The sequence below is a fragment of the Rhizophagus irregularis genome, chromosome 24 (assembly GCF_026210795.1).
Source record: "Rhizophagus irregularis chromosome 24, complete sequence".
Classification (NCBI taxonomy): domain Eukaryota; kingdom Fungi; phylum Glomeromycota; class Glomeromycetes; order Glomerales; family Glomeraceae; genus Rhizophagus; species Rhizophagus irregularis.
The window spans coordinates 1,678,382-1,702,222 of NC_089452.1; the positions used below are offsets into that span (position 1 = coordinate 1,678,382).

The window sequence follows — 23,841 nt, forward strand, 5'->3', positions numbered from 1 at the left end:
TAGTAATTTTCCGCATAACTTACATAATTTACAAAAATCTCTTTACGTAGTAGTATAAAATATCCAAACGCATAATAAGAGAAAATCTGTTTAAAGGATATTATAAATGAATAATTTTCGCACCACTCTTTAATATTATATGTTATAAACATTTCATTCATATTATTTGTTTTACGTTTTTGACACAATCAATGTGTACCTATACACACATCCAAGTATTTATTATTGCAACTTTTGCAATATTTTTGATAATATATATGGGTCTTATCGTATTCATTTCCACAATAAAAACAAATTAACGTCATTTCGATTAAATGAAACAAAGTTAATTTGATATTGGGCTAAGATTTTAATCTTGGTGTTGGGTCAAAAGAATTCTCATTTGCATTTATGAGTTCCATGTCGTAAAATGTTTGATAAAAAACATATAAAAATTTTGAGATGAATTTATAACATTTTATGTAACATTGTATTATTAATTTTTCAGCCTTTTTTTTTAACTCTTCACTTATTAAAGTTCTTGGTGTTGCCTTTAAGAAATTTCCAGAGTCCGCCTCATTATTTTGTAAAGGCAGTTCCTGTTTCGCAGCTATTTGTACAAGGTACCTTGCAATAAAATTTAGTGATTAATATTTGTGCAACATATAAATAAAATCTGGGCTTTGCGTTATCGTACAAAGCTTTCATGCAACTGTTAATTTTTACCATAACAAAAACCGGGTTCATATTTCTTGAATTATTATATCAAAAGATTGATAAACTTAAAATATTTCCAGCCAATCACAAAAGGTTAGTTACCGCAAAAAAAAAATACAAAAAAAAAATAACAAAAGGTGCTACAGAACTATTATTTACAAATTAACGTCGTAAAAGAACTCCATAGAAAATGTTGCTGATCAAAAGAAAGTCTTTGAAGAAGGATTCTGGTGTCACAAATTAACCAATATCAGTTGTACAAACTTTACTCCATGTAATTTTAAGCAGTATATATTTTTTTAAAAAAAAAATTTACCAAATCAGTGGTAAAACGTGGAAAAGATCACGTGGAAAAGAGTAATTATATCACAGTTCCTTATATTCTATTCAATAAAATTTTCAGAGAACCGAAAATTAGTTTTTTAAATAAATATTTATCTTTAATGCAGATGTTATCAATGTTCATCACATGAGCTGAATCAGCTGGATAATAAAGTTATAATAAAGTTATAATGAATTAAATACATAATAAAATGAATTTTGGTTGTACTCTTTCTGTGAAATAAAAATAAAAATAAAAGTACATAAATGAATTTTGTTAAATATTGTATGTTAAGGGATTCATATATTAGATATAAAATATTTCACTCACTCACTCATGACAAATTTTCTTGACTCGTTGACCTCAATCTGAAATCATGTGATTTAGGATTAAGAATGACATAAGATGGTGGCGCAAAGATATTCTTGAACGTTTTATGCTTTAGAAATCATTATGAGTTTGATTTAATTGAATTACAAGATGTATGCATATCAAGTTTGCGTTTACAATTAATTCTATTTCCTTTCATAAAATCCTTTGATATGCTAATATCTATTTATTCCTTAACTGTTAATAAAATGTTCCTTGTACTTAAAATTGTAAAATTAATGAAAGCAAATCTTGGTGATTGGTAGTGTGCCTTCTGGGACTTCTTGAACGGCTTAAGAAACGAAAGTAATATTCCTTGATATTTTTATTCAGTATTTTTCGATTCAGGTTAAATTCCAATAATTTACCTTGATACTACTTGATTAGATCGATTGGTTTTGAATTTTGATGTATTCATATGATCTTTTTATTGATATAAAAAAAAATTCCAAAATGAAAAATACTGTAACTGTATAAATATATAAATTTCGATAAACATTACCAAATATATATTGTTGATCATATATATAAATAAGAACCTGATTTTTATTGTACAACATTAATTTCATATATAAATTCAAAATTTATCCGACTTTTTTCAATTTTTTTATATTAGAGAAGTTCGGATAAAAAGATTAAATTACAATCAGTGATTTATGCATAATAAACGAGTTTTATTCTAAAATTGGGTTTCACTATATTTTTTAAATATGGGTTATTGACAAATTTGATTATAAGTGATTATGATGCCCTTTTAAAATCAAATTTGCACACGTAAAATGATACTTTATATTGTAATCGCGTCATATCAAATGCATTTTCTTTTCGCCTTTTCTTCATAACTTTAAAATACTTGTAAAAACAACTTTTCTTACAATATTTTCGATAAAAAATGGTGATCATTGAGATTTTAGATGAAGAACATACGATGTAAATAAGGACGCTCAAAATATTCAGGTGAGTTTTAAAAAAGGGTTGTTAAAATTATAGCTAAAACTAATCAAATTTTATTATATAGGTATTACCAACTAACAGTGATTCTAGTAGTGATAATGAATGTATAAAGGAGACAGGAATAACATATTTTACGAAAAATCTTGGTGTATCAACAGTTATTTATTCAACTATACCTATAGTAATATCCTGCAATATCTTCTGACGGTGTCGCAATAGTTTTTAGTATACAAGGATGGAAAATCATTTTGATGCATTTAATGATGTAAGTTAATATTTAAACCGGCTTATTTCAATTAATTAATTAAATGATTTATACTTTTTAGATACAGTATCTATTGGTAGCGGTGGTGGTTCTCCTATTCAAAAATGTCCTTTTTTTTGGTAACATTACTGTTACAAATTATGCAAGAGAGTGCCAAGGAATCAAACATTGTTCCTTTTCTAATTCTGCTTATAAATGCCTAACATTGTGAAGTAGACTTTGAATCTGATCTTTACAAACAAATTAATAAAGACAATAATGAAAATAATAAAGAAAATTATACATATGTAAGTAATGTTTAATTCAATTTTTGATTAATTAGCATAATTAATTAATTCTTATTTAATTATAGTACAATTCTTGCTGCTCAAGATTCACAATGTAAATTTAAGCAAAATGGTATCACTTTTACGATTATTTTGAAAAAGAATCTTACAAATATCGTTGGATTATTGGATGTACTAACTATAAGCCTCAAGAATAATGGCACAGATATATAGAGATTGATACTCAAAAATTGATATTGATTTATTACGCAAATTATTCAATGGAGAACTATTGTAAGTATGTTTGATTAGATTTTAATTTTTATTATTTAATTATTTTTTTATTTTTTATTTAAACATTCGTTTATTTATAACTTTGTTTGATGTTATCAACTTGAAAGTCCATTCAAGTTAAGCATATTTACGGTAATGAATGGAGTTGTATTTTAGGTGATCTTGATATGGGGCAGATGAAGGGTTTAGGATTGTCACCACATAGTTTAGATACAACATGTGAATGGGAAGTTCACATTATGAATATCTTTAAGTTATGTCATGTACATTTTCAAAGGTTAGAACTCAATAATTATAATTATTATTTTATTTATTTATTTTTATTTAATTTTTAATTCTTTTTTTTTTGATTTTAGAAATGTGAAATGTGAATAATAAACGTTTTAGCGATCCAATTAAAAAAAAGATGACTTCATTGCTAAAGCAGCAAGCAAAGTGGAATTAAATCAAATTTTTTCAGATATTGAAAAATCTGATGAAGATGGCGTGAAAGGTATATTGCTAAAATTTTTTTTTAAAAAAAAATCCGATTTCTAACTTTATTGTTTTAATTAGATTGGATCGACTATTATCAAATACTTCATATTTTAGCAACAATTAATTCTTCAGCATCATTAATGGATGTTGAAATATGGAATCGGTATGGAAATAATACCAACGCAGCAGAAGCAGCGCACTTTTTAGTTAATAGAACTCAGCTATTTTATGGTTAGTATTTAATATACAGTATTTTATATAGTAAAATTTAATTAATTATTAAATACTTTTTAATCGAAATTAGATGAACGTCATTTAAAATAATTGAAATTCAAGATCTTTCAGCTTTTCCTTATACAAAACAAGATAAAAGCCAAGTTAAAAAGCAATTACTTGCAATAAATCGAAAAGGTAAACTTTTAATTTGAAATTTAATATTTATGCTAAAAACTAATATACTTTAAAATTTGCAGAAATCGAATCAAAAGAATAATGAAGATAAAAATTCGGTTAAAAGGAAATATGGCCGATCCAAAAACCAATCTTATGAATTTACGATCAAAAAAGGTTGATATCGAAGAAAGACGTTTGCGTTTGGAGTTTGAAATAGAAGAACGAAAAATAATTTTAAGAAAACGTTGAGAAAAGCAGTGGCTGAGGTAGAGGCTATTGAAATCGCTAATGAAGAAGCAAAATTAGCCTTAAAAAAAATGATTAGATTTGTGTACTGATAATGAAATAAATAAACCAGTTTATAATTAGTAAATACTTTGATTTAAATATCAATAATTTTCTTAACAAATTGAGATAATTTTCGACAAATACATAGTGTTAATTATTGGGATTTTATTTATCGGTTAATCATCGAGTTACAATTATATATCGGTAATTATCACATTTTGATTTTAATAAGGATGCATTCTCGATAGAGGTGGAATAAGAATTAACGTCCCAAAATATACACTTATAATTCTGTATATTTTCTGACTTTCTTTACAACTGAACACTGGCCATGATACGAACGTTTTTAAACATGATTTGAAAATGTCTGAGTATTCCCTTTATATGATAAATTAAAGCTTGTCGGAAAATCATATACAGTTAGCGACATAATTCACAACTATATTAGCGTCTTTAATTGTTACTATTACATGTTTAATTAAGCCTGAATTTTTTTTAGTAACGGTTGTACAATTCGGTGTTGAATTGATCCATTTTGTGGAACGATTTTGATAAAAACAGCAGCGAATAAAATAGGAGATCAAGTTCCAATTCAATCTTTCGCTCGATTATTTAAAGGCGAAGATACATACAGTATTCCACATTTAAATTTGTTGCAAGACGCATTATTCAAAGTTGAAGGCGCAGGACAGATCACTGCTGTTAACTCATGAAATACCAGACGAAAAATCGTAATATAAAAAAATCTTACAACAGAATTCTCCAGGTTTCTTGCTTGAAACTTATTTATATATTTAAGTTTTTATTTGAAATATTTATAAATTTAGAAATTTCTAAGCCGTATAAATTTATGTTACATAACCATAACAAGATTAGGCCCACCAGCCGATATGTTTTAACGCGCTTCCATCTAAAAGTCTATTTAAAATCTAAATCATTCAGTTAAAATGATAAATTATCCCGCGCCCATACATTTCTAAAAAAAAAGAACAAATGATTTAGTAAAATTAACAAAATAATTAAACAATTATAATTTTATAGTACATTCCGGTAACAAAATATAAAGTGAAAAGTTCAATTTTATTATTAATAGTAATCACAGTTACAACTAATCAGAGTGTATTCAAATATAATAATTATACCGTAAATCCACCGTAATTGCTGAAAGTTCCTTTGTTAACATTTGTCTGATTATATTAGAACGTAAACATTACACGGTGCGATATTAATTAAATGTAATCTTCATAGCCATAACACTCTTTCAAATCCTTCATCAAAAGAAATATCATTATTTATATCCATTCAAATTCTTCAAATCCTTCATCAAAAGAAATATTATTATTTATATCTATTCAAATCCTTCACCAAAAGAAATATTATTATTTATATCCATTCAAATCCATTCAAATCCTTCACCAAAAGAAACATTATTATTGAACTTTTTCACTATTCCTCTTGCTTTATATTCTTCTATCAAATCTTCTACATTTTCTATATGACCAAATTGTAATAACAGAGGACGTCTACCTTTCCAATTATCAAAAAATAATTTTAAGGATTCCAAACTGGGAGAATCACTAAATTTAAATTTAAACAAATTAATTGGTGATGATTTAATTAATACACCAAATAATTCATCCCAATCAAACCCAACATTTCCAGTAATGAATAATCCATCTAAATAATGACATTTAATTAATAAACTTTCGAATTCAGAGAGATTATTATCGTTATGTGTCAACATTATTTTAAGATACTGAAGTTTCGGACATTTTTGATGAATAACTTTGGTAATTATTCTCTCATCATTTAATACATTAACGTTAAGTATGGTATTAGTTTTAATTTCAGTAAGAAGCCCATTCGTACTCTCTATTAAACTTATTAAAGCATTGAATGGAATTTTACTAACTCTTAAGATTTCTAAATAAGGTAAAGATACATCATCTAAATAATTCCATTCCAATACATCGTTAAGACAACCGCTCACTTCTAATCCCCTTAAATTTACAAAAGATGAAATAATCTTTGTACTCGGTCTTTTAGTCAATTTAAAATATTGTACGGTATTTACATGTTCAATTAAAGAATTTTCAAGGGCTATACAAAAATATACATCGCTGTATGAATGAGTTGTTAAACAAATTTTCGATAAATTCCTTTGACCCCTGATTAATCTAATAATTCCATCATTATTATTAAGAGCTTCTATAAAAAGATCCAAAACTTTAATCGATTTACATAATTTTATTAAACCATCTGAGAGTTCATTCTTTATGCTAGTACTACAATTAAGATATTGAATTCTTGAAAAGCAACTTTTGGCTCCAGGAAAAAGATGTAGTTGATAAGCAAATTGATAAGATATATAAAGATGTGTATAATATCTATTTTCATTAACAAAAAGATTAATTATTTCATTTTCAATAATTGATAATTTTGATTTTTCTTGAAATGATTTAATCATTCTCTCAATTTTATTAAAATTTAGATGTCTACAAAAACTAATATAATCAAATAAAGGTTTACGATATAAATCTGTTAAAGAATCAAGTTCTAGTTCCATTTTTTTTTCATCTGAAAGGTGAGAAAGAATTATATTTAATAATAACTTGTCTTGTTTCTTCTTTAAAGTTTTCCATGGATTTTTCCATAAAATTGGAAGAATTATTTTACACCAAACTTTATTAACTGTGAGGCATGAAAAAAGAATATTTTTATCATCTTGTAATTCTTCAAATATGATAAAAATGACATCGTCGCTTAGCTTAAACATTTTTTTTTTTTTAGAAAAAAAAAAATTTCCAAAAATGATTAGCAAATATCTCCATTTCGTCATTTATTTATAAAATTATATTGTTGTACAGAATTGATTTTGCTTAGTAATTATTTAAGACGATCTGAACAAAAAGTCCGTCACGCGGCCGATTTTTTGATTTTTTTTTCTCATTGACAAATCTATAATTAGAGTATAAGTGTTAGGAGGGCGCAGTGGGGTGTACGATATTAACGTACGAACTGACCCGAGTTTATTAAGGAACTCCCATTAAGTGTTATTTATACCTTACATATGTTTAAAAAGTAAGCCTATTTTCATTTTGTTTTACTGATAAAAGGAATAAAGTTTTGTGAAATTTTAAACAAAAAAATAAAATTACTTTAATTACTTTAAAAAAGTTTGCCGTAGTATTTATTGATTGCTACTGCATACCGGAGTTAGACGGAATACACAAAGCTGCACGTTATATCAACAAAGGAATTCTATATTTTTGTCGATCAAAGAAGAAAGTCCTTAAAGAAAATAAAGAATTTCTAAAAACATGCATGTAAACTTTATTATATTATTTATTTCTATTTATAAATTTAACAATGACAGTATAATATAAATGACATATGCGTGATAATAAATATGAATATGAGGAAAAATTTACACAAATATTTACAAAGAAAAAAAAAATTTCTCGTAAAAAACTATAAAATCTCGTAAAAATTCTTGAAATTTTTACCATACTAATAAATAATATTTCTTATAAACAACAAGTTACATAATACGAAAACAAAAAGAAAGATAATAGTAATAGCAAAAATAAAAGTAATAATGAATAATGATAATGTTATTAAACAATCTTTATAATCAAAATCATCAATAAGAAATTCAATAAAATCAAGAACATAATTAATGATAGGATATATACGTTCAAAATCAAGGTATACTAAATAATATCCATCATATTTTTTACAATGTTCAATTAAATGTTTGATTTCATTATCTGACATCCATGATGGAAAAACTTCATAAAGAACTCCTTTTTCTTCAATAGAATTTATATGATTTCCACTTCCTGTTATAAATTTTATAATTGTTATATTTTTGTAATAAGATTCTTTAATTGTATTTATAACAAGACGTTTTGCCGTTTCACGTTGAAAATTATGAAGATCAACTTCAACTTCTTTTAATGATGAATAATAATGTGACATTGTTATTATATATTTGATTTAATATTTAATATGTTTTTTAAAAATTCCAAATATTAAAAAAATGGTTTAAAAAAATTTTTTTCGCTAATAGTGTTTGAAGGGTAAAGAAATTTATCTTTGAAAATTTTCTTCAAAAAAATTCTTAAATTCTATGAATTTTGTAAGACAAATTTTGCACCTTTTATAAACATTTTTGAAACAACGAATGAAACACAAAAAAAAGGATTTTCTTTATTTTCTTTCTTCATAGAGTGAAACAAACAACGAAAAGTGACGTGCCAATAAAAATCCTTTTTTACTATCAGTTAATGACAATCATAAGACCACATGACTATAATACCACTACTTGTGACCCTGATGACGATCACCATTCACCACTATCAAAAATTAGGGAAAATTAGGGTGAAGTTCCGGGCAAAGTTGTGAAATTCTTCCTGAAATTTCTCCCTAATGCTAGTATGATCAATAATGAAGATTTAGCAATTTTTTAGAAATTTTCTATTCATTTTTGTATTATCACAATATTTGAAAAAATTTTTCTTTTTTTATTGCTTGCACGAACATTTTTTTATTTTATCTTTTTCTTTTTTTTTAATTGCGACGGATCTAAATTCCGGAGTCCGGAGTTTATTTGATATGTAAGAATAAAAATATTAAAATATTTAATTTAAAAAAAATAAAAAATAAAATAACAATATGTAAATAAATGATAAAATGACAATGTACAAATAAATAACAGGATATAAATAAAAGATAAGATACAATAAATGCAATAAATGTAATATAAACTAGTAGAACGTGAAACATTCCAATATGTATTGTGCACTATTTATGAAACTAATAACTGTATTTAGTTATACAGTTGACCCCCTTTATAGTCACCCCAGATATAGTCACATCCCCCCTTATAAGCACATTTACATTACTAATAAGCTTATTAAAAAAAACCCCTATTTAGTCTCATCATATAGTATTTTTATAATCACACCAATTGTTTTTGGTCCCGAGGGGTGTGACTATATAGGGATTTGATTGTATACACTACGCATGTAAAAAACAAGAAGTAATATTAATATTAATAAAAAACATCCTGATCTTAATAAATGTTCAATAATTAATTTTCTGATAAATAAAGGATTGGGAGTTAAATAAATATAAACTAAATAATATCCATCATGTTTTTTACAATGTTCGATAAAATATTTAACCTTAGAATCTGTCATCCATGATGGAAAAGCTTCATAAATAACCCCTCGTTCTCCATTTGCATTTATATGATTTACTCGTCCTGTTATAAATTTTACGTGCGGTACTTTATTAGAATGACAATTTCTGATCGTTTGTATAACGACATCTTTTGCTTGTTCACTTGTAAGATAGAGCAAATCAATTTCAACTTCTCTCACTGGATAATAACAGTCCGTCATTTTTTGTTGACTTTTGTTGAATGGGTTGGAGTTTTCTTTCTTTTTTTTTTTAAAAAAAAAATTGCAATAATTTTCAATTTTTAAATTTATTCCAAATTATTTTGATAAATTTCTAGAAATTTTCGTAACGATAATACAAGAAAATTTAATCTTTTTATGAACAAATCTAAAATGACGATCAGCAAAAAAAAAACTAAACCGTAAAAGAGGAATAATACTTTTTATCATGCATGAGCTTTATTTATAGGAATGAAACTCTTAAAAAAACAAAAGCGGCGTGATGATCTTTGAACAATAGTTTCGAATTTTGACGATCGTTTCAGAAACTCAATATGCAAATGATGCGCAACAGTAAAAATAAACAAAGTTTATTTCACACACAATAACTTTATAATTTTCAAACATTTATTCATTTTGTACGTGCGTGCTAAACGTGCTATATTATTCGTATTAATGTACTCTGTTAAATGTATCAGAAATAATAGTTGAATGAAAATTTATAAAACAAAATCTTCAAAAAGGAAAAAAAAAGAGATATTGATAATAAAACTTGGTTTGAATAAAACTTTTTACGTTTTAATGTACGTATTATCTTAAAAATAAATTTTTTTCTTAATTGTTATAAAATAATTTTATACTATAAATAAGTTCTAGTTATATATTATATAATACAAGTGTATCATATTAGCTCCTGTTCAATTCCGGTCGGTTCGATTCTTTCGGTCATATACATTCTATATAGACATTCTATTGATGAAACTGAAAATAAAAATTTCATGGGCCAAAACTCAAAAGGTTGTGTTGATATTTCATGTGTTACACAAAAAATCAGACAAACAAACCCTAGTCGAAAAAATGCAACCGACCGGAATTGGAAGGATTAATTGATCTATTTTTGTAATGAGATTCTTTAATTGTATCTATTAGGGAAACGGTTACCCTTTACGAGGTCCGGATCTTATCACATTGGAAATGATTATACAATAATATGAAAGGTCAAAGATAAAAAAAGCAAACTGTCATATTTAATTTTTGATTTAGTATTTCGCATTTGTTGTACAAATAATTTATTTTGTTTTATATTTTGTCTATAAAATTTTACAAAATAATAAATTCTATCTATTTGGGTGCGTTGAAAAATTTTATATTGTAGATTTTCCAAAAATAAAAATGAAACAAAAAAATATTCATTGATCAAAAAGCTAAAAATATCTAACACGAAAAAGGTAATTCAATCAATAACACATTTGTAATATATGAAGAACCAATTATATATCAGACTCAAAGGACATGCGGGCGGACATTTCCTCATCTAAAACACATAATGACAGTCCTTTTCTACACTCCGGACTAATCAAACGTTTTGCGGTTTTACGCTGAAGATTATGAAAATCTGCTTCGTTGTTATTAATTTGATTAATATGTTTTTTAAGAAATTGCAAGGATTAAAAAAACGTTTTTAAAATAATATAAAAAGGACTAAAAAATTTCAAAAGATCTTGCGCTAAACAGTATTGGAAGATAAAGAAAGTTATCTTCAAAACAATTCTTAAGATTCTAGAAGTTTGTAATTTGAAACAGCGAGTGAAACACAAAAAATAGGATTAAACAATACATATTTTAAGAATTGAAACGACGACGATCTTTACCCGTATCAGTTAATAACATCATAACATACCACATGATTATATAAATTAAAATATCACCCGCATGGAGTTTCGGGTAGAGTTAAAAATGTGAAATTAAATGATCATCATTTAGCAATTTTCATTGATAAATTTCGCAGTTTATTTGATAATAATAAAAAAAATATTTGATTTTTAAAAAAATAAATAAAATAACAAGATGCAAATAAAATGTATGATAAGATAAAATAAATGATAAGATATAAATACAAGATATAAATAAATAAAAATAAAAGACATAAAAACTAGTAGAACATGAAACATATGTAAAAATCTAGTATTAATTGTTAGTGTTTGAATACGTTATTTTATAATAATCCAAATAATCGCCCAATGAACTTGATAATAAGTTATAACTAATATCTGATATGTATAAAATAAAAATTACTACTAATACTACTAATAATAATAAAACTAAAAATGATAATAATGCACATGATTTATTAGCACACGCTCCTTTATTCGAAGAATTAAGATAAACTAAATAATATCCATCATATATTTCATAATCTTGGACCAAATATTTAATTTCAGAGTCTCTCATCCACGATGGAAATTTTTCATAAAGAACCCCTCGTTCTCCAGTTGAGTTTATATGATTTCCTCGTCCTGTTATAAATTTTACGCAGAGTATTTTTCTAGAATGAGATTTTTTAACAGAGTTTATAACGAGACGTCTTGCGTTTTCACGTGTAAGATAGTGCAAATCAACAACTTCTTGCTCCAATGAATCATAGTACATATTGAATAAGTTGGAGTTTATTTTTAAAAAAAATAATTGTCAATTTTTAAATTATTTCAAGAGCGTTCTTTTTGATAAATTTCTTGAAATTTTCATAAGAAAATTTAACCTTTTTATAAACAATCTAAAACGACGATCAGCAAAAAAAAACTAAACCGTAAAAGAGAAATAAAGCTCATCATGCATGAGGTTTATTTATAGGGAATGAAACCCTTAAAAAAACAAAGACCGAAAAAATTGTCGTGATGATGATCTTTAACAATTGTTTCGAATAATTGATGATCAAACTATGAAATTTAAATATGCGCAATAGCAAAAACAAAGTTTATTACACAAATAGCTTTGTTGAATGTGCCATAGCAAATAGTTGATGAAAATTTATAAAACAAATCTGCAAAAGGAAGAAAGGAAACCTTGGTAACAAAACTTGTTTTGAATAAATTAATTATATACTTTTTACGCCTTAATGTATAACCTTATAACAATTAAGAAAGAAAAAAAAAACATTTTATAAGTAATTTTATATATAGGATCAAAATATGGGTAAATAAGTTTCTCATATTAGCCTTGTTGTTCAATTCTGGTCGGTTGCACTTTTCGGTCATATACAAAATAGACCACCAAAAATTTTTGGGTCAAAAGGTCGGATATCCCATGTGGGATAATTTTACCACACCACCTCGCGTGTTACGAATATTAATAGTGTTGGTTACACTGCATAAAGTGTGTGACATTTTATGCGAGTGACAAATAGAGATCAGACCACAAAAAATTTTTAAACAACGCGGCCGCCACAAAGTCATCACCTGTACTACGCGAGGTGGTAAGATTTACCTCCCATGTGTTACACAAAAAATCAGACAAACAAAATGAAAAATGCAACCGACCGGAATTGAAAGGATGAATTTAATAATTGATATATTTTTGTAATAAGATTCTTTGATTGTATCTATTAGGGAAACGGTAACCGTTACGAAGTCCGGAGCTTATCACGTTGGAAATGATATGAGAGGTCTAAGATAAAAAAGCAAACTGACATATTTAATTTATTTAATTAACTTTATTTTTGATTTACTTCACATTTGTTGTACAAATAATTTATTTTTGTTTTATATTTGCTATAAAATTTTACAAAAATAATAAAAATTCTATCTATTTGGGTGTGTTGAAAAAAATTTATATCAAAGATTTTCAAAATAATCATTGATCAAAAAGTTAAAAATATCTAGCTAACACGAAAGAGGTAGTTCAATCATTAACACATTTGAAATCGGACTCAAAGGACATGCGGGCGTATAATGGACATTTTTTGTAATATCTCATCTAAAACATATATGTCAGTCCTTTGCTACGCTCCGGACTAATAAAACGTTTTGCGGTTATACACCAAAGATTTACTCCAACTTAATTCAATGGCATTGTTGTTATCAATTTGATTAATATATTTTTTTAAGAAATTGCAAGGATTAAAAAAATGTTTTTAAAATAATATAAAAGGACTAAAAAATTTTCAAAAAATCTTGCGCTAACAGTATTGGAAGATAAAGTAAGTTATCTTCAAAAAAATTCTTAAGATTCTTGATTTGAAACAGTGAGTGAAACACAAAAAATAGGATTTCTTTCACAAACAATACATATTTTAAGAATTAAAACGATGACGATCTTTATCCTATCAGTTACAACTATCGGGTAGAGTTATCATCACTGGTGAGATTTAGCAATTTTCATATAAATTTCGCAGTTTATTTGATATGTAATATTTAATTTTAAAAAATAAATAAATAACAAGATGTAAATAAATGTATGATAAGATAAAAATAAATGACAAGATATAAATACAAGATAAAATAAATAAAAATAAAAGACATATAAACTAGTAGAACATGAAACATATGCATAAATCTAGTATGTATTATGAATCTTTAAATACGTTATTTTAAGATCCATTAAATAATCGCTCATTAAACTTAATTCTGAATCAATTATAACTAATAAGTATAAAATAATAATAATTGCTAATAATAATAAAACTAACAATGATATTTCTTTGAATGCGCGTACAAAGAAATCAAGATAAACTATATAAAATCCATCACATGGATCATAATCTTTGACCAAATGTTTAATTTCAGTGTCTAGCATCCACGATGGAAATTCTTCATAAAGAACCCCTCGTTCTCCAGTTGCATTTATATGATTTTCTCGTTCTGTTACAAATTTTACGTAGGGTATGCATTTAGAATGACTATCTCTGATCATTTCTATAGCGATAAGTCTTGCTTCTTCACGTGTAAGATTGTGCAAATCAACTTCATAGTACGCCATTTTTTGTTGACTTTTTAATATTGAATAAATTGAAGTTTCTTTTAATAAAAATCGCAACAATTTCAATTTTTAAATTATTTCAAGAGCGTTCTTTAAAAGTTATTTTGATAAATTTCTTGAAATTTTCATAATACAAGAAAAATTTAACCTTTTTATAAACAATCATAACGACGATCGGCAAAAAAAACTAAACCGTAAAAGAGAAATAGAGCTCATCATGCATGAGCTTTATTTATAGGGAATGAAACCCTTAAAAAAACAAAGACCGAAAAAATTGGCGTGATGATCTTTAACAATTGTTTCGAATTTTTGATGACCCGTTTTAGAAACTATGAAATTTAACATGCAAGTGATACGTAATTGCAAAAACAAAGTTTATTACACACACAAATAGCTTTGTTAAATGTGCCAGAGTAAATAGTTGATGAAAAATTTATAAAAGAAATCTGCAAAAGGAAGAAAGGGACCTTGATAACAAAACTTGTTTTGAATAAATTAATTATATACTTTTTACGCTTTAATGTATAAATGAACCTTATAACAATTAAACGTTTTATAGGTAATTTTATATGTAAGATCAAAATATGCGTAAATAAATTCTCATATTAGCCTTGTTGTTCAATTCTGGTCGGTCGCATTTTTCGGTCATATACAAAGTAAACCATTCTATTGGCGAAATTAAATTTTTGGGTCAAAAAGGTCTGATATTACGCGAAAGATTTACTCCAACTTAATTCAATGACATTGCTGTATCAATTTGATTAATATGTTTTTAAGAAATTGCAAGGATTAAAAAAATGTTTTTAAAATAATATAAAAGGACTAAAATATTTTCAAAAATCTTGCGCTAATAGTATTGAAAGATAAAAGAAAGTTATCTTCAAACAAATTCTTGAAGTTTGTAATTTGAAACAGCGAGTGAAACAAAAAATAGGATGTCTTTTTCTCAAACAATAGTATTGAAACGACGACGATCTTTATCCGTATTAGTTAATAACATCATAACATACCACATGACTATCATATAAATTAAAATATCACCCGCATGGAGTAAAAATGTGACATCACTGGCAATTTTCATATCACGACCTGATAAATTTCGCAGTTTATTTGATATGTAATAACAAAAAAAAAAAATATTTAATTTTTAAAAAAATAAATAAAATAACAAGATGTAAATAAATGTATGATAAGATAAAAACCACAACTATCACACTGGTGAGATTTAGCAATTTCATATCACAACCTGATAAGTTTCGCAGTTTATTTGATATGTAATAACAAAGAAAAAAAAATATTTAATTTTTAAAAAAATAAATAAAATAACAAGATGTAAATAAATGTATGATATAAAGATAAAAATAAATGACAAGATATAAATACAAGATATAAATAAATAAAATAAAAGAAATATAAACTAGTAGAACATGAAACATATGTAAAAATCTAGTATGAATCGTTAGTGTTTGAATACGTTATTTTATAATCCAAATAATCGCTCATTGAACTTAAAGTCGAATAAGTTACAACTAATATGTATAAAATATAAGTAAATATTAATAATAATAAAACTAAAAATGATAATAATGCACATAATTGTTTGAATGAAGGAGCATGTGCTAATAAATCAAGATAAACTAAATAATATCCATTACATGGATCATAATCTTGGACCAAACGTTCAATCTCAGAGTCTAGCATCCACGATGGAAATTCTTCATAAAGAACCCCTCGTTCTCCAGTTGCATTTATATGATTTCCTCGTCCTGTTATAAATTTTACGCAGGGTATGCATCTAGAATGACAATCTCTGATCTTTTGTATAACGACAAGTCTTGCGCGTTCACGTGTAAGATAGTGCAAATCAACAACTTCTTGTTCCAATGAATCATAGTACGACATTTTTTGTTAACTTTTGAATATTGAATAAGTTGGAGTTAATTTAAAAAAAAAATAATTGCAATAATTTTTAATTTTTAAATTATTTCAAGGGCGTTCTTTAAGTTATTTTGATAAATTTCTTGCAATTTTCATAATTAAAATTTAACCTTTTTATAAACAATCTAAACGACGATCGGCAAAAATGCTCATCATGCATGAGCTTTATTTATAGGGAATGAAACCCTTAAAAAAACAAAGACCGAAAAAATTGTCGTGATGATGATCTTTAACAATTGTTTCGAATTTTTGGTCAACTATGAAATTTAAACACGTAATAGCAAAAACAAAGTTTATTACACACACAAATAGCTTTGTTAAATATACCAGAGCAAATAGTTGATGAAAATTTATAAACAAAATCTGCAAAAAGGAAGAAAGGGACCTTGATAGCAAAACTTGTTTGAAATAAATTAATTACATACTTTTACGCCTTAATATATATAAGAATGTTAGAACAAATTGAAAATATGCGTAAATAAATTCTAGTTATATACTGTATAGTATACAACTGTGTCATATTAGCCTTGTCGGTTGCATTTTTCGGTCATGTACAAAATAAACCCAAAAAATTTTTGGGTCAAAAGGTCTGATATTCCGTGTGTTACACAAAAAAAGACAAACAAAATGAAAACCCAAGAATTGAAAGGATAAATTTAATGATTGATGATATATTTTTGTAATGATATTCTTTGATTGTATCTATTAGGGAAACGGTAACTGTAAGTCCGATCACGTTGGAAATGATACAATAAAGTCAAACAAAGATAAAAAAAGCAAGCTGATATATTTAATTCACTTTATTTTTGATTCACTTTAATCTATTTCACATTTTTTTTGTAAATTTGTACAAATAATTTATTTTGTTTCATATTTGCTATAAAATTTTACAAAAATAATAAAAATTCTATCTGTTTGGGTGCGTTAAAAAAAATTTTACATATTTTTACATCAAAGATTTTCAAAATATAAAATGAAACAAAAAAAAACTTAATTTGAAACAGAGAGTCACTGCGAGTGAAACACAAAAATAAGATTTTCTTTAATTTCTTTCTTTCTTTCTCAAACCGTACAATATTAAGAATTGAAACAACGAAAAAATGACGTGACGTCGTGACGATCTTCATCTTAATATACCACATGACTAATTATCCCCACTATCAAAATTAGGGAGGAGTTCTGACAAATTGTTGTCTGAAATTTCTCGCTAATGCTGATCATGATCATCACTGGTGAGATTTCTATCCTTCGGATCTACTATTTGATATGTAATAATAAAAAAAAAATATTTAAATAATAAATGACAAGATATAAATACAAGATATAAATAAATAACAAGACGTAAATAAAATACAAAGATGAAACATACGAGTAAAAAATATGGAATTTTTATAGGAAAAGTTTAAATAAAAGCTTATAAAGTGAATGATATTTATGGTATGTGATAATTATTAAACGCATGATCGAACGATAACACTTTGAGCTACTATCGGGACCTTCATTAATTGGTTGGCCACTACGTGGCCCATTTATTTCATTATTTTACAGTTAGACCCCTATATAGTCACACCCTATATAGTCACACCCATCCATTTTTACAGAAACCGACTTAAAACATAATAAAAAAAATCTTTTCATATCAAATATTTTAACATACATATTATTTTTATTAATGATTAAACTTCTTTACAGTCACTTTTCTGATTTGTTGTAGATCTTCAATATGGAATTTTACACAAATTTTGACATATTAATTGTAACACACCATACAAAAATATGTAATTTCGCCACTTCAAATAACAAAAACTAACCAACCAAATTGTATATTATCAGCACAGAGGTTCGTGATTACAGTCACTCCACTGTATTAATCAATACTTTTGGCCAAACCAACCTGGTGGTCTAACTGTATAAATATAAAGATATATCTATGTATAAAATACAAGTAAATATTATAATTACTAATAAAATATAAATAAATATTAATAATAATAAAAGTGATAATAATGTTAATGAACATCCAAAAATTAATCTTCTGAATAATGAAGGAGCATGATTTAAATCAAGATAAACTAAATAATAACCATCATATTTTTGACATTGTTCAATTAAGTGTCTAATCTCATTATCTAACATCCATGATGGAAAATCTTCATAAAGAACTTCTCGTTCCCCGGTTGCATTCACATGGTTTCCCCGTCTTGTTATAAATTTTACGCAGGGTATTTTTCTAAAATGACAATCTTTGATCGTTTGTATAACGAGAAGTTTTGTACGATAATGTAAATCAACTTCAACTTCAGCTTCTTTCAATGAATAATAATAATATGACATTTTTTTGTTAACTTTTAAATATTGAATAAGTTGGAGTTTTAAAAAAAAATTAATTTTTAAATTATTTTCAGTAAAAAGTTATTTTGACAAATTTCTTGAAATATTTATTTTTATGAGAAAAAATTTGATCTTTTTATGAACAATCTAAAATGACGCTCATCATTCCTATAAAAAATTTTATCCGTTCGTAAAAATGAGCCTTTCCCGGATCCATTCACGGAAAATGTAAATTATTCGATAAATCCCGTGATATAAGGTTATTAAATCCGGAAATATGAGCCTTTTACGGAAAAAAAGATGAAAAAAAGTCGATCCATGTTTTTTATATTCCCATGAGCTCTATTTATGGGGAATAAAAGACCGAAAATTAGCGTGATGATCTTCGAATAATCGTTTTAAATTTTGATGATCCGTTTCAGAAATTTCATATTAAAATAATTTAAACATGTGACAACAAAAAACATTCATTTCCAATATTAATGTACTTTATTTATTAAATATGCCAAGCAAAAAAGTTGTATGAAACAAAATCTGCAAAAGGAAAACAAGAAATCTTGATAACAAAAATTTTGTAATAAATCACTTTTTATATAACCATATAATGAAAAAAATTTTATTGTATTATTATGAATTTAGTATGAGAGAATAAATTAAAGACGATCAAAATGAAGACGATCAAAATATGCACAAATGAACAAAAGAAAAGGGATCTACATTATATAGTACAGTTAAATAATCATGGTGTATCAGGTTTGTACAATTTATCAAGACCAATCACTAGAATCACTAGAACCGGATGACATTCGCATAAGTTAATATATATAATAATAATAATAAAGATATAATGAAAATATCACAAATAATAAAAATAATAATAAAATTATAATAATAATTAATGATTTATATGAACGAGATACATAATCTAAATTAATATAAACTAAATAATATCCATTATATGGTTCAAAATCTTGTACCAAATGTTCAATTTCAGTACCTATTACACATGATGGAAAAGCTTTATGAAGAACTCCTCGCTCTCCATTTGAATTTATATTATGATTTCCTTTTTCTGTTATAAATTTTATACAGGATATTTTTCTAGAATGAGATTTTTTAACAGATTTTATAACGAGACGTTTTGCGGATTTGCGGTTAAGTTTATGAAGATCAATTTCAGTTAATGTATTGGATAACATTATTATTATTGATTATTGGTTAATTTGTTATTTTCTTTTAATTATTAATATTTGAAATTGAAAAAATTATGTCGAAGTAAAATCAATTTCCACATTATTTATAAATGATTTGAAATAATACAAATATTACGGACAAAAAGGTATAATACGTATAATACGTATATATATTTCTATTTTAATAAAAGTGTTTTCCTTTCTTGTTTTACGATCACTTTCATTGACAATCTCGTATCACAAAAAACGTCATACCTTGTAATCTTTGTTTGGCTACAAAATCAATGAATGAAATCATTGATAGTCAAATTTGGTTGATTGTTAAACCGGAAATCCGGAACTACGGAATATAAGATACCCTATTTTCTTTTTTTACATTGGTGTTTTAAAAGACTTATTAAGTATAAATGTTTACTTTTACAATGAACTTATTTAATAATCATCAATTTTTATTTCTCTTTTAATTCATGAATAAACAAAAAAAAATTTTATTTATATTTCCTCTTTTTATTTTTTATTCTTTGTATAAAATAAACTTAATGAAATGCAAATACTTAATAAACAGGCGCATGAACTAAAATAATAGACTGTTATATAACAATCGGTTCCTGTACATTCATTCCTTTTATGTTGATCATTATTATAACCGAACAATAAATTAAATAGTTGCCCTCCAAAAGCCGGAATCTATAAAATAAAATATGTTATTAATTTGTATGAATTTTGTATGAATTTGTATGTAAAATAAAATTAATAATAAAGTAAATATTTACGCATGCAATCATTCCCCTAAAAATTTTTAAAAAAAAATTTCGATTAGAATTTTATATTTTAAATATTGTTTCTATTGTTTCTCTACTTTTATATTTAACTTACCAATTAGATCCAAATCTTTTAGTTCCAAACCATTCACTAACGATTATAGGAGTAATGGAATATAAATTTCCAAATCCAACTCCAACAAATATTGTAACTATCAATAATTTATCCAAATCATCAACATAAAATAATATTAATAATTGAGCCAAAAATATCCAAACTCCGGATAATATAAAAAAGAATGATCTAGGTATTTTAAATAATAATCTTGCCATATCCGATATAAATCCGATGGATAATCTTCCTAAACAAGAGAAAATAGATAGAATGAATACGTGCGTATTTTGTAATTTATAAATTGGTGGTAAAGTAGAAGAAGAATGTGAAGAATATAATGATTCGATTATCGTTCCAACATTATTTATATACATCAATCCCGCACCAGAAAAAAAAAACATTGTTATTGCTAATAATTTTGCATCAATATTATTAATAAAATCCCATCCACCAATATCAATTTCTTCGTTAATTTTATTTTGTAATAATGGTGTATCTTCAAATTTATCATTTTGTTTTGTGCTACAAGAAGATGAATTTCCTTCTTCGAGTGTTACAACGGTAGTATCCTGATTTATTGATGGTGGTACTACGACTAAAAACCAACTTCCAATAAATATACATAATCCTGTACTTATGGCTAAAAATAGTAAGAAATGATAATTATCATTCTTAAACCACAAACTATTTATTTCTGAATATATTGCTGCTGATAATCCGGATAACGCAATCGGTGCCCCGAGTGATATTCCTCTGAATGATGTAATGTTTTTTGCCTAATTATCAAAAAAAAAAAAATTTCATTTCACGAGCGTTATTAAAATTTCTTATCATTTTTGACCAAAAAAGAATCCAATACATTTTTGACAAAAAAAGGATCCATTATTATTTTGCCAAAAAATGAATCCATTATCATTTTTATTTTTTTTAAAAAATATAAATCAAAGGCACTCACGACTATTACGAGACTTGACATTAAACCTGTAAAAAAAAAAGAAAAAGAAAAATTAATCAAAAATGAGCGACGACAATCAATGCAAGCAAACACAAAAATTTACCTGCAGCTGACGCCATTCCTGCTAAAAACATGTAAAAAGCACATAATAAGAATGATGGCCTAAGATTTCCTTCATAAGTCATTGCAAGGCAAAAGTATCCAATGAATATAATAAAAGCAGCAAAAAATGGTCTACATATAAAAAGATAACCATTAAATCACGTGATTATGTGACGATTATGTGACATTAATTAATGAAATTATCAAATACCTTCTTCCTCCAAAATTATCAGCTATATAACCAAAAATTGGTTTACCAAGATAAACACCATAATTTGCAGCACTTCCAATTGTATTTATTTGAATAGAACTAAAATTTAATCGTTCTGCCAATGTTGTGCTATACGCGGAGAAAAGATATTGTGTACCACATACTGAAGATATTAAAAGTGCTGCTATAAAACTTAATGTTAGTTTTATTACTCGTAAATTCATTTTATTTCTTGCTAAACTTGAGCGATTAAAAATGAATCTAAAAGATCGATCGATTAATTATTATTTAAATTATAATTAGGGTAAAAATATGATTAAAATTTTGTTTTTTTTTACAAGCGATTAAAAAGTGAATGATCGAACAGATTATTATAATTTTAAGAAAAAAGGGTGAAGTATATGATTTAAATTTTGTTCTTTTTATAATAAAATCAATAAAACAATTATAATTATTAAAAAAAAACTTACTGCAATCATAATAATTAGAAAAAAAAAATAAAATAGAATAACGTTTAAAACGATGCATATTTATGATTTTCACCTGTGATAGCCTCGTCAATAATCCTGTAAGGGGATGATCGACATTATCTGAATGGGATGTGAATACGGAGCTTCATTAATGAATAAGGAGTTTCATTAAACTCTAATAAATAGAAATGTATGAACACAATAATTAATTTGTATTAGTGATTATTATATGGTAATATGACCATTAATGTGATCGATAACACAATATTACTCCGATATTTCGAAAATGAACACAAAATAAAACATTCCGGTTTCCAGAACATAGATCGACATATTTCATGATGCTTTTTTGATCAATGGTTAATAAATCCACAACAATTGCGTCATATCAAATATCGAAAATAAGAAATTTGTATGAATTTGACTTTACATTATAACTATGAAAACACTAATTAGGTTATTCACCAAACTTATTTGTTTTACTTGTCTATCTCTTGTTCAAAGAGGGGAATTGAGAGGTAAATTACCGTAGTACAGACTTATCGTAATAGATTACTTGGATATCGGTATACCATAAGCGGCAAAGTGATCGACTTGATTCCGGTGCGTGGTGTTGATTTGATGCTAGCGCAGGTCAAGTACGGTACATTTGCCCATAAGTGATTAGTGAACTACATTGATCGCTATGATGTGCTTGTTACGCAGAAATATCATTTAGATTAGGCCGTTCCAACATGGTTGTTTGTTTAACGTACCCCACCCCTTCTATTTTTTTAAAAATCTAAATTTTGGTATATAGTAATAACACATATCAGTTATGTTTAAATGCCCCCTTAAATGGGTCTCTGAATTTTCCCGAATTTTCCCAAAATTCTTAAAATTTTATTATGTTCATTTCATTTAGTTTATTTGGTGAAACCCCTTTCCCCAAGCTTTTCAGAAAATCTGGACGTTAAACCTGAAACAATCAAGTTGGATAGATCGGCCATAGTACTACACACTATAAAAATTAATGGTCACGGGTCGATGGTGTCATAGACACCCAATAAAAATCGCAAATTTTAGTTTTATCGTGTCCATCTTTTTTTTTGCTCCGAACTCACAATGGATTCTGCTCCTAGTAGTTCTTAGTAGTGCTTCGATCCGTAGCGGTTTTATCCGGATTTTCATCCGGATTGAATTTCATTAAATTTCGCTGGCACTATGAGTTTGGCCAGAATTAGTATAAATTTTTGGGATAATAATACTTTAATGTTGATTTAAATTATAGTCTGTTTAAAT

General features: G+C 26.0%; 9 protein-coding genes across 9 annotated transcripts; 1 reads left to right on the forward strand and 8 right to left on the reverse strand.

Annotated features, from left to right (window-relative positions):
* Positions 1–2,864: 2,864 nt before the first annotated feature.
* OCT59_016071 (uncharacterized protein) lies at positions 2,865–3,967 on the forward strand (the record flags this gene model as incomplete). The annotated part of the gene is made up of 7 exons (XM_066132228.1): positions 2,865–2,893; positions 2,959–3,064; positions 3,274–3,443; positions 3,523–3,533; positions 3,591–3,659; positions 3,722–3,874; positions 3,948–3,967. The coding sequence occupies 7 exons, from the start codon at positions 2,865–2,867 to the stop codon at positions 3,965–3,967; spliced, it is 558 nt and encodes a 185-aa protein (XP_066003236.1).
* A 1,418-nt stretch (positions 3,968–5,385) lies between these two features.
* Positions 5,386–7,140, reverse strand: OCT59_016072 (uncharacterized protein). Its single transcript, XM_025314061.2, has one exon. It carries the CDS (start codon positions 7,098–7,100, stop codon positions 5,718–5,720), a length of 1,383 nt encoding a protein of 460 aa, XP_025185960.2. The 5' UTR covers positions 7,101–7,140; the 3' UTR covers positions 5,386–5,717.
* Positions 7,141–7,480: 340 nt separating this feature from the next.
* Positions 7,481–8,328, reverse strand: OCT59_016073 (uncharacterized protein). The gene has a single exon (XM_025314062.2). The coding sequence runs from the start codon at positions 8,303–8,305 to the stop codon at positions 7,835–7,837; it is 471 nt and encodes a 156-aa protein (XP_025185961.1). The 5' UTR covers positions 8,306–8,328; the 3' UTR covers positions 7,481–7,834.
* A 1,084-nt stretch (positions 8,329–9,412) lies between these two features.
* Positions 9,413–9,732, reverse strand: OCT59_016074 (uncharacterized protein; the record flags this gene model as incomplete). The annotated part of the gene is made up of 2 exons (XM_066132230.1): positions 9,413–9,427; positions 9,514–9,732. 2 exons carry the CDS (start codon positions 9,730–9,732, stop codon positions 9,413–9,415), a joined length of 234 nt encoding a protein of 77 aa, XP_066003237.1.
* A 1,965-nt stretch (positions 9,733–11,697) lies between these two features.
* OCT59_016075 (uncharacterized protein) lies at positions 11,698–12,159 on the reverse strand (the record flags this gene model as incomplete). Its single annotated transcript, XM_025324454.1, has 1 exon — positions 11,698–12,159. One exon carries the CDS (start codon positions 12,157–12,159, stop codon positions 11,698–11,700), a length of 462 nt encoding a protein of 153 aa, XP_025185963.1.
* Positions 12,160–13,872: 1,713 nt separating this feature from the next.
* Positions 13,873–14,583, reverse strand: OCT59_016076 (uncharacterized protein). Its single transcript, XM_025314064.2, has one exon. The coding sequence runs from the start codon at positions 14,482–14,484 to the stop codon at positions 14,062–14,064; it is 423 nt and encodes a 140-aa protein (XP_025185964.1). The 5' UTR covers positions 14,485–14,583; the 3' UTR covers positions 13,873–14,061.
* Positions 14,584–15,930: 1,347 nt separating this feature from the next.
* OCT59_016077 (uncharacterized protein) lies at positions 15,931–16,386 on the reverse strand (the record flags this gene model as incomplete). Its single annotated transcript, XM_066132231.1, has 1 exon — positions 15,931–16,386. The coding sequence occupies one exon, from the start codon at positions 16,384–16,386 to the stop codon at positions 15,931–15,933; it is 456 nt and encodes a 151-aa protein (XP_066003238.1).
* Positions 16,387–18,062: 1,676 nt separating this feature from the next.
* Positions 18,063–19,010, reverse strand: OCT59_016078 (uncharacterized protein). Its single transcript, XM_066132232.1, has one exon. It carries the CDS (start codon positions 18,754–18,756, stop codon positions 18,325–18,327), a length of 432 nt encoding a protein of 143 aa, XP_066003239.1. The 5' UTR covers positions 18,757–19,010; the 3' UTR covers positions 18,063–18,324.
* A 1,808-nt stretch (positions 19,011–20,818) lies between these two features.
* On the reverse strand, positions 20,819–22,314 carry OCT59_016079 (uncharacterized protein; the record flags this gene model as incomplete). Its single annotated transcript, XM_025330045.2, has 4 exons — positions 20,819–21,598; positions 21,778–21,803; positions 21,881–22,011; positions 22,091–22,314. The coding sequence occupies 4 exons, from the start codon at positions 22,312–22,314 to the stop codon at positions 20,819–20,821; spliced, it is 1,161 nt and encodes a 386-aa protein (XP_025185967.2).
* Between the last annotated feature and the right edge of the window lie 1,527 nt (positions 22,315–23,841).

Coding starts and splice junctions, on each gene's coding strand:
- OCT59_016072 (XM_025314061.2), bottom strand. CDS start 7,100: ATGTTTAAGCTAAGCGACGATGTCATTTTTATCATATTTGAAGAATTA.
- OCT59_016073 (XM_025314062.2), bottom strand. CDS start 8,305: ATGTCACATTATTATTCATCATTAAAAGAAGTTGAAGTTGATCTTCAT.
- OCT59_016076 (XM_025314064.2), bottom strand. CDS start 14,484: ATGGCGTACTATGAAGTTGATTTGCACAATCTTACACGTGAAGAAGCA.
- OCT59_016078 (XM_066132232.1), bottom strand. CDS start 18,756: ATGTCATATTATTATTATTCATTGAAAGAAGCTGAAGTTGAAGTTGAT.